Source organism: Oncorhynchus nerka, linkage group LG9a (assembly GCF_034236695.1).
Source record: "Oncorhynchus nerka isolate Pitt River linkage group LG9a, Oner_Uvic_2.0, whole genome shotgun sequence".
NCBI lineage: Eukaryota > Metazoa > Chordata > Actinopteri > Salmoniformes > Salmonidae > Oncorhynchus > Oncorhynchus nerka.
The window spans coordinates 25,849,995-25,865,065 of record NC_088404.1 but is presented as its reverse complement, the minus strand read 5'-3'; the positions used below and the strand labels follow the sequence as shown (position 1 = coordinate 25,865,065).

At 44.2% G+C, this 15,071-nt stretch overlaps 1 protein-coding gene across 5 annotated transcripts in view; it reads right to left on the bottom strand.

Moving 5' to 3' along the window:
• The window catches only part of LOC115134115 (inositol 1,4,5-trisphosphate receptor type 2-like), a 176,590-nt gene that overhangs the window by 136,625 nt on the left and 24,894 nt on the right, over positions 1-15,071 (bottom strand). For all 5 annotated transcript variants that reach the window (XM_029667775.2, XM_029667772.2, XM_029667773.2 and 2 more), the window contains exons 6-23: positions 13,245-13,343; positions 12,040-12,123; positions 11,587-11,733; positions 11,077-11,172; positions 9,558-9,611; positions 7,609-7,760; positions 7,145-7,244; positions 6,783-6,943; positions 6,113-6,254; positions 5,437-5,595; positions 4,758-4,930; positions 4,114-4,233; positions 3,580-3,762; positions 3,089-3,340; positions 2,584-2,731; positions 1,748-1,895; positions 1,207-1,403; positions 699-822 (exon numbers count right to left, since the gene is read on the bottom strand). In XM_029667775.2, coding sequence (XP_029523635.1) covers positions 699-822; positions 1,207-1,403; positions 1,748-1,895; positions 2,584-2,731; positions 3,089-3,340; positions 3,580-3,762; positions 4,114-4,233; positions 4,758-4,930; positions 5,437-5,595; positions 6,113-6,254; positions 6,783-6,943; positions 7,145-7,244; positions 7,609-7,760; positions 9,558-9,611; positions 11,077-11,172; positions 11,587-11,733; positions 12,040-12,123; positions 13,245-13,343 — 2,539 coding nt within the window. The remainder of the gene's footprint in view (positions 1-698; positions 823-1,206; positions 1,404-1,747; positions 1,896-2,583; positions 2,732-3,088; positions 3,341-3,579; positions 3,763-4,113; positions 4,234-4,757; positions 4,931-5,436; positions 5,596-6,112; positions 6,255-6,782; positions 6,944-7,144; positions 7,245-7,608; positions 7,761-9,557; positions 9,612-11,076; positions 11,173-11,586; positions 11,734-12,039; positions 12,124-13,244; positions 13,344-15,071) is intronic.

The window sequence follows — 15,071 nt, the reverse complement described above, 5'->3', positions numbered from 1 at the left end:
AATCAATGCTTCCTTTGGCCGCCTCTCCTTCCAGTTCTCTGCTGCCAATGACTGGATCGAACTGCACAGATCACTAAAGCTGGAGATTTGCAAATAAATTCATTAAAAATCCTACAATGTGATTTTCTGGATTCTTTTTTTCTAATTTTGTCTGTCATAGTTGAAGTGTACCTATGATGAAAATTACAGGCCTCTCTCATCTTTTTAAGTGGGAGAACATGCACAATTGGTGGCTGACTAAATACTTTTCCCCCCCCACTGTAGCTCATCTGTAAATAGCCCATCCAATCTACCTCATCCCCATACTGTATTTATTTATCTTACTCCTTTGCACCCCAGTATCTCTACTTGCACATTCATCTTCTGCACATTCTACCATTCCAGTGTTTAATTGCTATATTGTAATAACTTCGCCACCATGGCCTATTTATTGCCTTACCTCTCTTATCCTACCTCATTTGCACATGCTGTATATCGATTTTTCTACTGTATGTTTGTTTATTCCATGTGTAACTGTGTTGTTGTATGTGTTCAACTGCTTTGCTTTATCTTGGCCAGGTCGCAGTTGCAAATGAGAACTTGTTCTCAACTGGCCTACCTGGTTAAATAAAGGTGAAATAAAAAAAATAGGAGTTGGCAAGACAGTACAACAGATCTGAGACCAGGCCAAGATGTCCATATGTGACGGTAGAGTTTACCTGACATGGAAGGGAATTCAGACACCGACATAGAGCTGTCTGGTAGATTCCTGTCCCCAAATTCTTTCTTATAGATGGATAGCAAGTAGGTGATCCTGTAGTCCAGCCGCACACTCAGGATGAACTGATGGGAGAACAAGATAGAAGGCGATAAATAAAGGGTCACAATGTCGAATACCTCAAATTCATATTCAAGCTAAAAGTGATAAATCAGAGACCTTAAAACAGTGGTTACCAAACTATGTTTAGAGATCGCTTGTAATCAACCCCACAAAAAAAGTTTAGCAAGGATCTCATTTTATGACGCAATTCATGATTTCAAGAACAAGCGGTTGCGTTCCATTTCTCTACCCTTGACCCAGAAGTATACACACGATCACTTCCCCTTAAGCATTTAAAAGCATTGGAGACCGGTGTAGAGAATCAGACCACAGCTAGCCTCAAGCCACTACTTTAGAACAGTTACAGGTAACTGGCCCTCCAGACCACATGGTGGCGCTCCACTCACCTGTAGGATCTCAATGATTTTGAGCTTGGTATCCATGACCATGACGTCCTCGTTGTCAGGCAGAAGGAAGGGCTGTATTCCGTGCTGGAGGGACGGGGGCATGTCGGGGAGGTGGTGAGGCAGGACGTACCCTCTACTCAGCACCATCTGTGTCATCATCTCCCCCACGCCGTGGATGGTACGCAACACGTTGTTTCCTGGAGGACAGGGAGACCATGGAGGTATTCATTAGGAACCAAAACTACCTGGCTTTGTCCAATAAGGAACGCTAATATTCTGTTGCAAAACATTTGAAAACATTTTACGCTGTGTGTCCTAATTAACACTACACAGAACATAAAAGCACTTTTGACTTCAGTAAGTATAATAAAGAGATGAGGAACAGAACCCACGTCTCTTGAAGTTTCAGATCTGGAAACTCATCTATCAATTAGCCTATATGCACTGTGTATGCTTAATAAACTTAGTAAACAAATACATTGTTTTGTGATTTACCAAAATGTTTGAATCAGTTAATTCATTCATTCTCTGTGTGACTCACCTGCCTCGGGACTCTTGCTGAGCTTGTCCATGTAGGTGAGTGGGTGCTGGACAAAGTCCAGTATGGCCAGGAGGGTACGTGTGAGACGCAGCAGCTCACTGAAGCTGTAGAAGCCAAAGTAGACCAGGTTACGGGCCAGATGTACCACCTACAAGACCAGAGAAGAGAGAAGGATTTCCCCAGAGGCCAGAGTTAGATGCAACTTTAACATCAGAAAGTGATCGTGTCTGTTACTTTCTTTGTGTTGGGCGGGGGGGGGGGGTAACCACTGGGTGAGATGGGAGAATGATTGTTGTAAGGTTGTATTATTGTGTTTGTGATGTTATATTGTATGTCTTGTGAAAATTGTAATAAAAATTGTGTGTTCTATTCATGTGCTGTTCTAATAACCAATTTCTGTGTTCATGCAAGTGACTGATTGAACGAATCCTCAACTATCAGTATCTGCAATTTGGCAGTACGCCCAGACCTTGTTGTAAGAATAAAAGATCTCAGTTTCAAGGTCTCAGCTTAGAGAGAAGAAGCCTTGTGAGTTATTGGTCTGTCACATGTTATGAACCAGTATTGGTCAGTCACATGAATGAAACAAAACATCAATGATTAATTAATTATGCTAAATCATGCAAATATAACTTGTCCGTGTACTGCCCAGGCAGAGCTTCTGACTGACATGTGTACTATGGTGCACTGAGTTGGTTGGAACCTCTCCAGCGCACTGACAAACATTGATTCATTTAAGATCGACTTAGAGTGTCCCTGTGTAAGAATTTCCATGACATCTATATCCATAGTTTGGAATGGATAACAACCAATTACAAATAGTTGTGTGTTTTTACCTCCAGAGTCAATTCATTCTTCTCTTTGTCTCCGAAGGGAAAGGGTTGGCTGACCACGTCTTTGAGGTATTCCTCTACAAACTCCATGGTGGGGGCAAACTTCCTCTTCATCTCCTCTCTGGAGGTGTCTCTGAACTCATACTCATACCTATGGAGACCGTTATTATATAGCACAGCAACTATGCAATCTCTACATGAGGAACTAATTAACAAAGCAATTCAATCAGTTGTTTAAAGCTGTGAAATAGACCTTCAGCCTAGAAAATCTGACTGCAATGTTTCTCTAGAGAAAATAAAGTGTTCTCGCTACCTAGATGCATGAAACATGCAGCAAACTGAAGATGCAATTCATCTGTGATAAATCTCTAACCAGAGGCTGTTTCCTTTCATGTGGTGTGCCAGTTACAGATACAGTATGCTATTGTCACATCCACAGATCCCAAAGCCACATAAACAACCCCCCACCCCCCCCCCCCACCCCCCCACCCCACCCACCACCACTCACTCGTGGATGGTGATCTTGGAGGGGATCTCGGTCCAGAGGCGGGCGTAGCGCACAGCCACCACGGCCTCCTGGGGCTCGCGGTCCACGTGCATGTGCAGCATGAGGCGGCAGAAAGAGGCCCTCAGGTTGTAGGGCAGGCAGTCGTCAAACATGCAGCGCAGGATCAGTTCCACGGGCAGCTGGCTGGACAACCGGTTGATGGCCAGGTACTGGCGGTCCAGACACATCTTGGCAAAAAGGTTGAGCTGGTATCTGGAGGGTGAATGGGGAAGGGGGAGAGAAAATACACGGAAGATAGGTGTCATAGGTGTGTCATAGAAATATGACGTGAAATGTTTGGTAGTTAAGCTGAAGACACAAGGTGGACTGTTGCCTAACGGACCCGAAACTAAGTTGGACACTCGATACATCAATAAATTGGCGAACCAATGTTTCGCCATAGAGTCCAATAAAGACCCCCAGAACACCTTGCCGCAGCAGCTGTCTAGTACCTGTAGTAGGTGATGATGTCACTGTCCAGCTTGTGGTTGCCCTTGGCGTCCTGGGCAAGGTGGCGGATGGACTTGCCGTGCGGCTCCTTGTGGCTGTCGATCCAGTAGAGCCACACCTCCTCCTCCTCTGTGTCCTCCAGCAGCAAGGACGACTCCAGGGATGTCTCTGTGTTGGGGATTAGCCTGGGTGGGAGGAAAAGGAGGAGGAGAAGGAGAGAAGGAAATGGAAGCATTCATTCTTCACTCTGGAGCTCAACCACACACCCACGTATACACTACCACACACAAGATCTGCTACTTCTCTTTGCACATCTGCATACACCAGCTTAATGACATTCACCCATGCGGTGCCTTCTTACACAGATATACCAGCTTATGTGATTGTGAACTTCTAGTGTATAGCACAACCAGGTCAAACATCAGTCCCCAATCTGAAAACCTGGCCACCAGTGTTAGGTAGAGCGCACAGGCGTGTGTGTGTGTGTGTGTGTGTGTGTGTGTGTATATATATATATATGTGTGCGTGAGACTCACTTGGTCTGGATGAGGATGTCAGCATTGGCGGAGTTCAACATGAATTTACAGATAAGCTCCTGTGTCACTGGAATGGCCGTCTTATTGGACACACACAGGTCTGACAGATAGTCCAGGAACCTGATTGGACAGAAGAGGACAACCAAACGTATTGGACTAAATATGCTCAAAGACGTTGAACCCAGTAGAGTTGCTTACCAATACCTAACAATCATAGGCAACACAAATATACTGTAATATACATAAGTTTTTTGTTTGTGTGGCACATTGTGCTTTATAGCCCCAGTGTGCATATCTATTTGTGGATCAAATGTATGTGGGGGTGTGTCATATGCATGTTATAATTATAATTATGGTATGGTATATGGCCAATATATCACGGGTAAGGACTGTTCTTAGCACGACGAAACGCAGAGTGCCTGGATACAGCCCTTAGCTGTGGCATATTGGCCATATACCCCCGAGGTGCCTTATTACTATTATAAACTGGTTACCAACATAATCAGAACAGTACAAATATATATTTTGTCATATCCGTGATATACGGTCTGATATACCACGGCTTTCAGGGCTTGAACCATCCAGTTTATAATGTGTGTTAGGTATAGTATTCATTCCTCCTCCCTGCTCTGCTCTGTCCTGACCTGGGCTCTCGGTTGCGTCGCAGCAGTTTGACGAAGGTCTCGATCTCCTTGGCTGTGATGTGTTTCTCCAGCAGCTTGCGGTTGTTGTGGAGCAGAGCTGTAATTGTGTCCTCCGCCAGGATCTCATAACCGATCTGAGACTGCATGATGGAAAACTTCTTGGCTATGTACTCCTGGAGGGCAGAAGGAGACCAGTTAGTCGAAATGGATACCATTATAGGAATACATCTGGGTTGTGTATATGAACTTGAGATACTTCAACCAGCATACAATGGATCTTCATCATTCCCAAACACGACTGCCTACATATAAGCTTATATTATAAACTGGGTGGTTCGAGCCCTGAATGCTGATTGGCTGACAGTCGTGGTATATCAGACCGTATACCACGGGTATGACAAAATATTTATTTTTGCTGCTCTAATGATGGTAACCAGTTTATAATAGCAATAAGGCACCTCGGGGGGGTTATGGTATATAGCCAGTATACCACAGCTAAAGGCTGTTCTTAGGCACGACGCATCACAGAGTGCCTGGACACAGCCCTTAGCTGTGATATATTGGCCATATACCACACCCCCTCAGGCCAAATTGCTTAATTATATAACATACAGTTATTGATATTATTGACCAAGATAGAGTCAGGGTTGCGAGTTGGACAAAGCTCAGTGCTACTAGCCTGGTTCTTGCGGTAGTCCTGTTGGGAGTGGCGCAGCACCCGGTAGCACAGCTGCAGCATGTACTTAAAGGGAGCGTAGCGCTGGTCCCCCAAGTCCTCCAGCTTCAGCATGGGACCCTCCCCCTGGTCCGTGAATGGAGCCTTCAGAATACCAAAAATCTGGAGAAAGCAGACAGCAGAAGAGATCAGAGACAGACAAAATTACTTGTTGATGATTCTGATTATTTTGTTGTCCATATCATCCCTAATCACAGTAACTACCACTGCCAGCATCATTACTACTAACAATGCTATGACAATGCTATTAGCACAGCCTTAGGCAGAATTTACTTGAATTATTAATCCCTTCAATTACTGTGTTCAGAGGGAGCCTGCTCTCTGCACTCTAATAAATCACAGTGGAATTCAACTTCTAGCTTGGGTGCCAGTCTGCTTCTGCGTTAGCCAATACGTCTATGAAGTCAAAATAAATATGCACACTTGTAGCTCAATTTAACAGTGTTTGTAAGATACAAAAAGCTTCTGTCATCATTACCCAACATATTTGTTATGACAATGACAGACAGCACAGAAACCAGCCAAAGCAGAATCAGACTCAAGACTAAAGCTAGAGGATACTCCTTTAGATACTCCTTTAGGTGATATTCTGGGAGAGTGTGTGTATGAGTGAGCTGACCTGGGCTAGAATGTTCTGTTCCCTCATTAGTTTCTGCCTTTCCCTGTTGGGGTTGGAGATGACCACAGACAGCACATCCTGACCGTTGTTGGGGACCTCGCACACAAAGAAGATCAGGTCCTCCAACAGCTTGGTCACAAACCTGGGAAACACGGGCCCGCAAAAGAACATGAGTTAATTACACAGAACACATTATCTGCCTGAGACAGTTATTGCAGACACAGAGATTCCACAGAGAATGAGGAAATGAATACATGCAATAAAAATACTAATTGAAAACAGATTGAATTAAATAGTATTGACCAAATAAACAATGTAACCCTGTTGGCTGTGTCACTAGGGGACATAATGTAGCTCCGATACAGACTCTATCACGTTGTATTTTACTCAGGAGCTTTTCAATTGCACTGCACTAACAACGTTACTGGCCGTCAAATCCTTGCTTTCTTTGTCCTGGTTTCCTCCATTTGACTGACTCTTAACTGACTTGACTAGTTAAATAAAGGTAAAATAAAAAAATTGGCTCCCTCGACCACCTCCTCAAATGCACTTTGAGAGAGGAGCAAGGAATTTTAAAAAACAAGTAAGGAGGAAGCAAGGATTTGCTGGCAAGTGACATTTCCAGACACAGCCAGGATGTTTTGGTTGTGTCAGCAGGACTGTGCTGTACCTCCTCTCGTTCTGAGCAATGTTGCCATACTGCAGCTTCTTCACGGTCGACTCCAGGACCTTGTTGGCATCGTTGGCAAAGTCCAGGTCTCGGACCTCAAACAGGGGTACAGAGACAATAGCAAATGCCTCCTTGTCCTCCTTCGTAGGGCACGTGCCAATCTGTGGGTAGAGGGAATTCAGTATGAAATGAACAACTCATGTACTGTAGGCTTATAGACTCAATCCCTCCAAACACCAGAATCAAACCTATGTCTAATAGTAAATTACAATGTTGAAAAGTTTTTGGGGAAAAGGTTGACTACATTGTGATAAGCACAATATCATAAGTGGAACTTAAACAGCAGGGGTGTAGTATTGGACCTTGAGCATGACGGGGCGCTCCTCCTCAGCGTCGATGGGGAAGTTGGTGCTGCTCACCCAGGTGTTGGTACATAGGTGTCTCAGCCGTACGTACGAGTTCCTGAGGGAAGGCACAGTGTGTTTGAGGTGTGTTTTGAGTAGTGCTGAGCGATTAACTGAAATTTCGTAGGGTCAATTACTATTTTTTTTTTGTGAGCTCAATGCTCCGTTTCTCTAGAGAGAAATACTATCAAGCATGAGAAACATCAAATCAAGAACGAACTGTGGGACGTTGTACGGAGATGTAGTTTTCAATAGGAAAATATTCAACCTAGTTCTAACCCACCTCAAAAAACACATCTCTTTGCACTAGTTGAGTGTGTATATTGTTTCTTAGGATGTTTTCGAGATCTCTTCCAAGAGTCCTTTAAATGTATACAGTGTTTTAGATATTTTTAAATGTGTTTTAGGGGCCATTGTCTGACCTGGGCACCAGACAGTCTGCCATCTGCAGCGTGGTGGCATCCAGCTCAAACAAAGAGGCGATGTCGTTGCCATGGGGCACAGACACCAGGGTGCAGGCTATCTTCTCTGCAGCCTGACGCTTCCTCTTGGAGTACGCTGTATCTGTCTCGGTCTGCAGACAGACAACAGACACACAAAGATGGATACCAAAGTTCTTGCACCTAAAGCATTCTCAATGCTAATGTCAATCTGTGCCACAGATTCAAAGGGCTGTAAAAAAGAAAATTGAATAAATTGGCAGCTTACATTATTACAATGAGATAGTGGATGAGGTTTGGATTGCACTGTGTGGATGCTGCAGACAGATAACAGGCCAGTCCTGGGAGGGTTAACCGCTGTGCTCTATGCATGTCAATGGGAAAGAGCTCCTCTGAGCCACCCCTGTGCCTTATCACCTCCTCTCCTCTGGGTGACTCACACCATCCAGCAGTACATAACAGCAGAGCAGACAGCACGTCTGTCTCCCCTCCTCTATCTCGCTCTCTCAAAGAGCACCCCCACACTCAGACGTTATATAAGGGGCCCACTGAGTGTCTGAGACGAGTTGGTGTTCTTGTGTGAGCGGAGGCAGAATACCAATGCAGAAGGTCGGTAATAGGAGGAAAGTCTGTATTGTCTACATTGGGTACAGGGGTTGGAAAAGAACAGAAATACGGAAAATAACGTTTTGAAGGAACCGAAATGGAACCTGGAATTAAAGTAATCCATACTATACCAGAATAGGACAGTTATTTTAAAAGCGTGGGTACCGGTTAATAACGTTCCAGGCATTACTTTCTAGTCCCACAAAAACAATAACAAAGCGCTTATGCAAAGTCCTCACTCTGTCACTCAGAAACATATTCCAGTGTCTGTCTGCAAGTTAAAGATCTTTAAAGATCTTTGCCAGTGTGTGAACGCATGTTTAGGCAACCTGCCCCTTGTCCCCTTCGAATCATAGGCTACTGTACTGACGTTACAAGCCTAATTCAGAAGATCGGGAGAATACTTTTAATTAGATAGAGAAGAATGGATACATTTCTTCAATGCTAGTTAAGGATCCTATAGGCCTAGTTATCAAGTTTCACTTATTAACTACAAAAATAGCTAGCTCAAAGGAAATGTAAAAGTTCATCCATAGAAGCCACTCCTCCTAGGTATAATTATGTGGACATCATTATATAATGCATATCATAACAAGATGTCCAGCGCTTCAAGCCTCCTCTTCAACCCTCTCACCACCTGCAAAATGTCAGTAGCATCTTGTGCCATGGACAGACAAGTGTAGCCTATCACGCCTGTAAACAACTAGCTTGCCTGCTCCATCCACACTGATTGGTGAAGTCATTTAATGAGCAAAAAAAAAAGGCTGAAAAAGGAATGATATTAACCAATACTTTTTTTTCTGCTCGGAACTGTAGAACGGAACAAAAAAAGGGGGTTCTGTTCAGAACGATACGATTGGAAAATCATTTTGGTTCCAACCCCTGGTTGTGAGTATGTGTGCGCGTGCATGTGAGAAAGAGAGAAAGATAAAAAGAGAGAGGACAGAAGGGAAGAAAGAGTTTGCATGTGAGCAGATGAGTCTGTTCTTGCTAGTGAGTGTAAGAGAGGAAAAGGTATTGCGTAATAGGAGTTTGAGGTGGTGTGAGAGAACAAGAGGGCCCAGCAGGAGGCCCGGGGTTTGACAGGTACACTCCCTCTATGAATGCATAGAAACACACCCACAAAGTTGCTCTCTTGGCAGAAACAGAGGATGCACAGTTCCCTAAGCTTTTGATCTACCCTTTACGCAGTACTGTTAGAATCTCATCTAAGAGACCATGGTCATGCATTGTTAAACACCCCACACACCAGAATACTCATAGATATTTCCACTGATTTCAACCACATGGTATGAGGTCCAGACTAAAACCAGTGTTTCACTAACCTGATTCACCTCTGCTTTAGATGCCACACTTTCATCCCGGAAATCAGGGTTAATCTATAGAAAGACAAGAAAGTCATTCAGTCAATCACTTTCTTCATCAACGGTAACATTTTCCTCACAGCCAACTATTCACACCCCACACTCTTCCCAATATTGTCTGAGAAACTATTCTAGATGAACCGTTTGTTGATTGTGATTAAGTTGACAGATTTGATTCACTTTATTATCTCCTTCGGGAAATTCTCCTTGCAGTGCTGCACCTGTACAGCACAATGAAGGAGATTAGAGAGAGAGGGCCATAATGGTGATGGGTCGCTTGCGAACTAAGCTCTTTTTGAACAGATCTTTTTCATGAACTCAGGGAACCGAATCGCATCTGTGAAAGAGCTGTTCATTTCGCTCCTTGATTGGCATCCTGCTTTTGAGCTCAACGATTATAGATAAGTGATAAAAACATTCTCTGAAGATGGTCATTTTTCACTGCAGGAACAATCGGTTCATGCTCAATTTTGCAGTGATTTCGCAGTAATCTAATTTCGTCAGGTAAAATGTATTTGAACTCACATTTCACATTCTGACATAATGGTAGGAAATGTGAAATTTGTCAGTTTTTTTCTAAGCACTACTGAACAATGAGCCGTTTAGGAACCAAATGAACGGCTCATTTTAGGTGAACGTAGCCAAACTACCCGGTTCACCATAAAGACTCGGAACACCCATCACTAGGCCATAAAAATGGGAACACTGCCATCTGCAGCACGTCTGGAACATCAACATCTGCTCACTACAAGCCTGATCGTAGATGTATAATGCACAGAAACAGTCTGTAGCTAGAGGCCTAGCCAAATCCCAACTCCTAGGACTATATAGTTTTCATGCCATACATGAGTAATCAGTAGGGTTAGCTAAAGCACACAGTATTCAAAGAATCTCAGAGCTGATATAGGATCAGTGTTTACTTTTAGATCATAATTAATAGGATTATATGGACAGGGAATACCTGATTCTAGACCAGCACCCTTACAGCCTGACCACAGAGAGAGGACTGACATAAGAGACAACAGAGAGAGTACAGAGACAGTAGTCTACACAGAAAGCTGCATTGTGGTCTGTTGGCATTTCTCTCAGTTTTATGTAAAGTAGGGATTAACCAACAGTTACAGGATGTTAACCGGAGTGGAAAACACCCACACATTGGCAATCAGTCAAGTCAGAAAACACTCAAACATGAGTTATTAATTGCACATTTTAGTAAAAAATGTTCCATCATGTGATAAGATAAGTATTATCTTGCATGGAATGTATTATATTGTGGGTTTTTGCAAATGAAAAAAGCTATGAAAGTGAACAACATCCTGTATTACTGTACAAGATTAGTAATTCATGGATAGAGTATTTAAATGAACGGTATTCAAATTGAGCAGCAGAGTCAAAACACAATGAAAAAACAACCGATAACCACGACAACCATTTGACACACAGTCAAAGAGAGAGAAGAGGGGAGAAGGTAACAGCCTACCTCTGCAGCCAGGTAGTTTCCAGTGGCCAGGTGTTTGAAGCGAAACAGGCTGTTCCATTGGCCGGCACCCCCTCTGCAGGGGTCGTAGTGCACAACCTGACATAGAGAGAAACACATTTAAAAACACACTGATCAACGAAGAAAGAGTTCTCAACATCACTCAGCTCCATTAATAACATCATAGTATGAGGTAATGTATTTGTTTACGAGGAAGACACTTGTTTAATCTCCCTCTGGGGAATTTCCTAATCAAAACAGGTTTTTCCACTAGTTCTACAAAATCAGGAGCTAAAATCTGAGCAGAGAAAGTGCGTCTAGCTCCGTCCCAATCCTCAGTTCTAAGTATACACTTGTTCACTTGACTTTGTTCAAATTAAAAGGCAAAGGACTGGTGTAAGAAATATGGTGGAAACTAACCCACACCAATACATGTGTGGGGAGGAGTGCACGGGTGAACACTGGGAGAACTGGGACGGAACCATTGCAGTAGGCAAATAGTGCAGTAGGTACCTCTATTTCCCAGAGTGCTTTGGAGCTGGTGGCAGAGGTGGCAGACTGTCTCAGGGTGGTCCTGAGGAAGATGTGCTGCTGATTCCTGTATTCGTCACATGTCAAGAACTTCTCTTGTTCAGCGTGGAACAGACGCACCACATCACCCTGAGAGACGACAACATGGTTTAGCTGTTTGGGCTAAGAAACTAAATAAATACTTTAAAGTAACACTTGATTTGAGTTATCAACTGAGCATAAATTCATATAATTTAATTATTATAATCATGATGCCATAATAACTATTTGTGAAGCATTAAAAAAAATTGTACTTTCAAATGTGGATGTGACAGCATTAATTATTTCACCTACGACGAAGAGCCCCCCCATCAACAACATTTCCATACAACCCTCTGTCTGCACTGAAGGACATTAGGCGGACAGCATGTAGAAGAGGTAAGATAAAACACTGACTCCTTTGAGGACGTCCTCTCTGTAGTCACTGAACTTCATGAACAGAGTGACCTTCCAGCTGGTGTTGCAGTTCACAGCGTTCACCTACAGAAAAACCAAGGAGAGGAGCAGAGAAGACCAACGGACTGTCATGACTATACCTGAATTATACACGTCTTTTCAGAGCCTAAGATGGTTAACCTGCAACAATGTCAGTTCTGCAACCATGAAGGGACTATTTTTATGGACAGCGATAGTCGAAAGGTAGAGAGGGAGACCGATAGAGAAAGACAGGTCAGAGGTGGCATCTGTAACCCCATCGCCAGGGGGTATGTATGGACTGTAGTCTGTCGCACTACCACTAGACAAGATTCTTAAGGACCTGAATACCTACTGCAACCTGGTAGGTTTCCAAACGCATGTTATGATATGGGTGCGTTAGCAAGTCGTTATGGTTAAAGGTTAGGATAAGGTTAGGCTATGGCATGCTAGCGAGTGGTTAGGGTAAGTTTACAGTAGGTTCAGGAATACTAGCAAGTAGGTAAGGTAAGGGTTAGGATAAGGATAGAAAATAAAGACATGCCTAAACAAAAACATGCCTGGATTCGAACCACTACCACTCGCATCTCATGCACTTAAAAAGACAAACCGAGTGGCACAGTGGTCTAAGGCACTGCATTGCAAAGCTAGCTGTGCCACTAGAGATTCTGGGTTCGAGTCCAGGCTCAGTCACAGTCGGCCGCGACCGGGAGACCAATGGGTTAGGGTCCGGGTTAGGGGAGGGTTTGGCCGGCAGGGATGTCCTTGTCGCATCGCGCACTAGCAACTCCTATGGTGGGCCAGGCGCAGTGCACGCTGACACGGTCGCCAGGTGTTCGGTGTTTCCTCCAACACATTGGTGCGGCTGGCTTCTGGGTTAAGTGGGCATTGTGTCAAGAAGCAGTGTGGCTTGGTTGGGTTTCGGAGGACGCACGGCTCGCGACCTTCGCCTCTCCCAAGTCCGCACGGGAGTTGCAGCGATGAGACAAGACTAACTACCAATTGGATACCACGAAATTGGGGAGGAAGGGATACAAATATTTACAATTAAAAATAAAAATGCAGGAATTGTTGGAGATAGCAGGCTGGGACAGACAACATGGCCATCATCCTCCTGCACTGGTTTTCCATTTTAATATCGTAAGTGCTATACTGTAGCTCCAATCAAATTGTTTCATGGATCTTACCTCCTTGCAGCCAGGGTTGTCTAGCAGCTCAATGTTGCTGGCGTGGAGAGGCTGCCCTGCGTTCACGGGCATCAGGACCACTTTGTCTCCCACCACCACCTAGGGACCAACCACAGCAGGTCAGACACTAGCACATACATGATTACAAGTAGAGTAGAGTGAGAGTAGAAAAGAAATACAAATGAGCAGATGCCTATGGGACCTATCACAGGACAATGGGACAGAGGTATGAGACACATCAAACAGCAAAGGTCCACAGTCACAACTTGTCCCATGCAAAGGGCAACTATCCATCTAGAGACAAGCATTCCCCACAACAATGCAAATAGAGTGAGTGGGCTTATTCTGTGTATCATTTTCAATAGTAGATGATCACAAACCATGGTCAAATGAAGGAAGTGAAGCATGTCGAGGGTTTATAGTGTATAGACATTCATTCACTCATACAGCCATGTGTGTGGTAGTGTGAAACGCTGAATGCAGTGTACTGTCCTGTGTGCACCAAAGTCTCAAACTGTACTCTACATTCAAACTGTACTCTACATTCAAACTGTACTCTACATTCAAACTGTACTCTACATTCAAACTGTACTCTACATTCAAACTGTACTCTACATTCAAACTGTACTCTACATTCAAACTGTACTCTACATTCAAACTGTACGCTACATTCAAAACACATATCTCAATAAACAGAATGTAAATTGACAAAAATGGACAGGAGAAGAATTGTACTTAAAGGCACCCTTTCCAATAATGACGTAGAATCTATGTACACTTTACATACAAAAGTATGTTGACACCCCTTCAAATTTGTAGATTCGGCTAATTCAACCACACCCGTTGCTGACAGCTGTATACAAATTTAGCACAGCCATGCAATCTCAATAGACAAACATTGGCAGTAGAATGGCCTTATTGAAGAGCTCAAACAAGTCAGTTCATCACATTTCTGCCCTGCTAGAGCTGCCCCGGTCAAATGGAAGTGCTGTTGTTGTGAAGTGGAAACGTCTAGGAGAAACAACGGCTAGGCCTAAAAGTTGTAGGCCACACAAGCTTACAGAACAGGACCACCCAGTGATGAAGCACACAGCGCATAAAAATGGCCTGCCCTTGGTTGCAACACTCACTGCCGAGCTCCAAACTGCCTCTTGAAGCAACGTCAGCATAATAACTGCTACTCTGGAGCTTAATAAAATGGGTTTCCATGGCCGAGCATCCGCACACATGCGCAACAGCTGGAGTGGTGTAAAGCTTGATGCCATTGGACTCTGGAGCAGTGGAAACGCATTGTCTGGAGCGATGAATCATTTTTCACCTTCTGCCAGACAAATCAATGTTTGGAGGACGCCAGGAGAACACTACCTGCCCAAATACATAGCGTCAACTGTCAAGTTTGGTGGAGGGAGAATAATGGTCTGGGGCTGGTTTTTGTTGTTGGTTTTTTTACCCCCAATTTCATGGTATCCAATTGTTAGTAGTTACTATCTTGTCTCATCGCTACAACTCCCGTACGGCTCGGGAGAGACGAAGGTTGAAAGTCATGCGTCCTCCAATACACAACCCAACCAAGCCGCACTGCTTCTTAACACAGCGCGCATCCAACCTGGAAGCCAGCCGCACCAATGTGTCGGAAGAAACATCGTGCACCTGGCGGCCTGGTTAGCGTGCACTGCGCCCGGCCCGCCACAGGAGTCGCTAGTGCGCGATGAGACAAGGATATCCCTACCGGCCAAACCCTCCCTAACCCGGATGACGCTCTGCCAATTGTGCGTCGCCCCACGGACTTCCCGGTCGCGGCCGGCTGCGACAGAGCCTGGGCGCGAA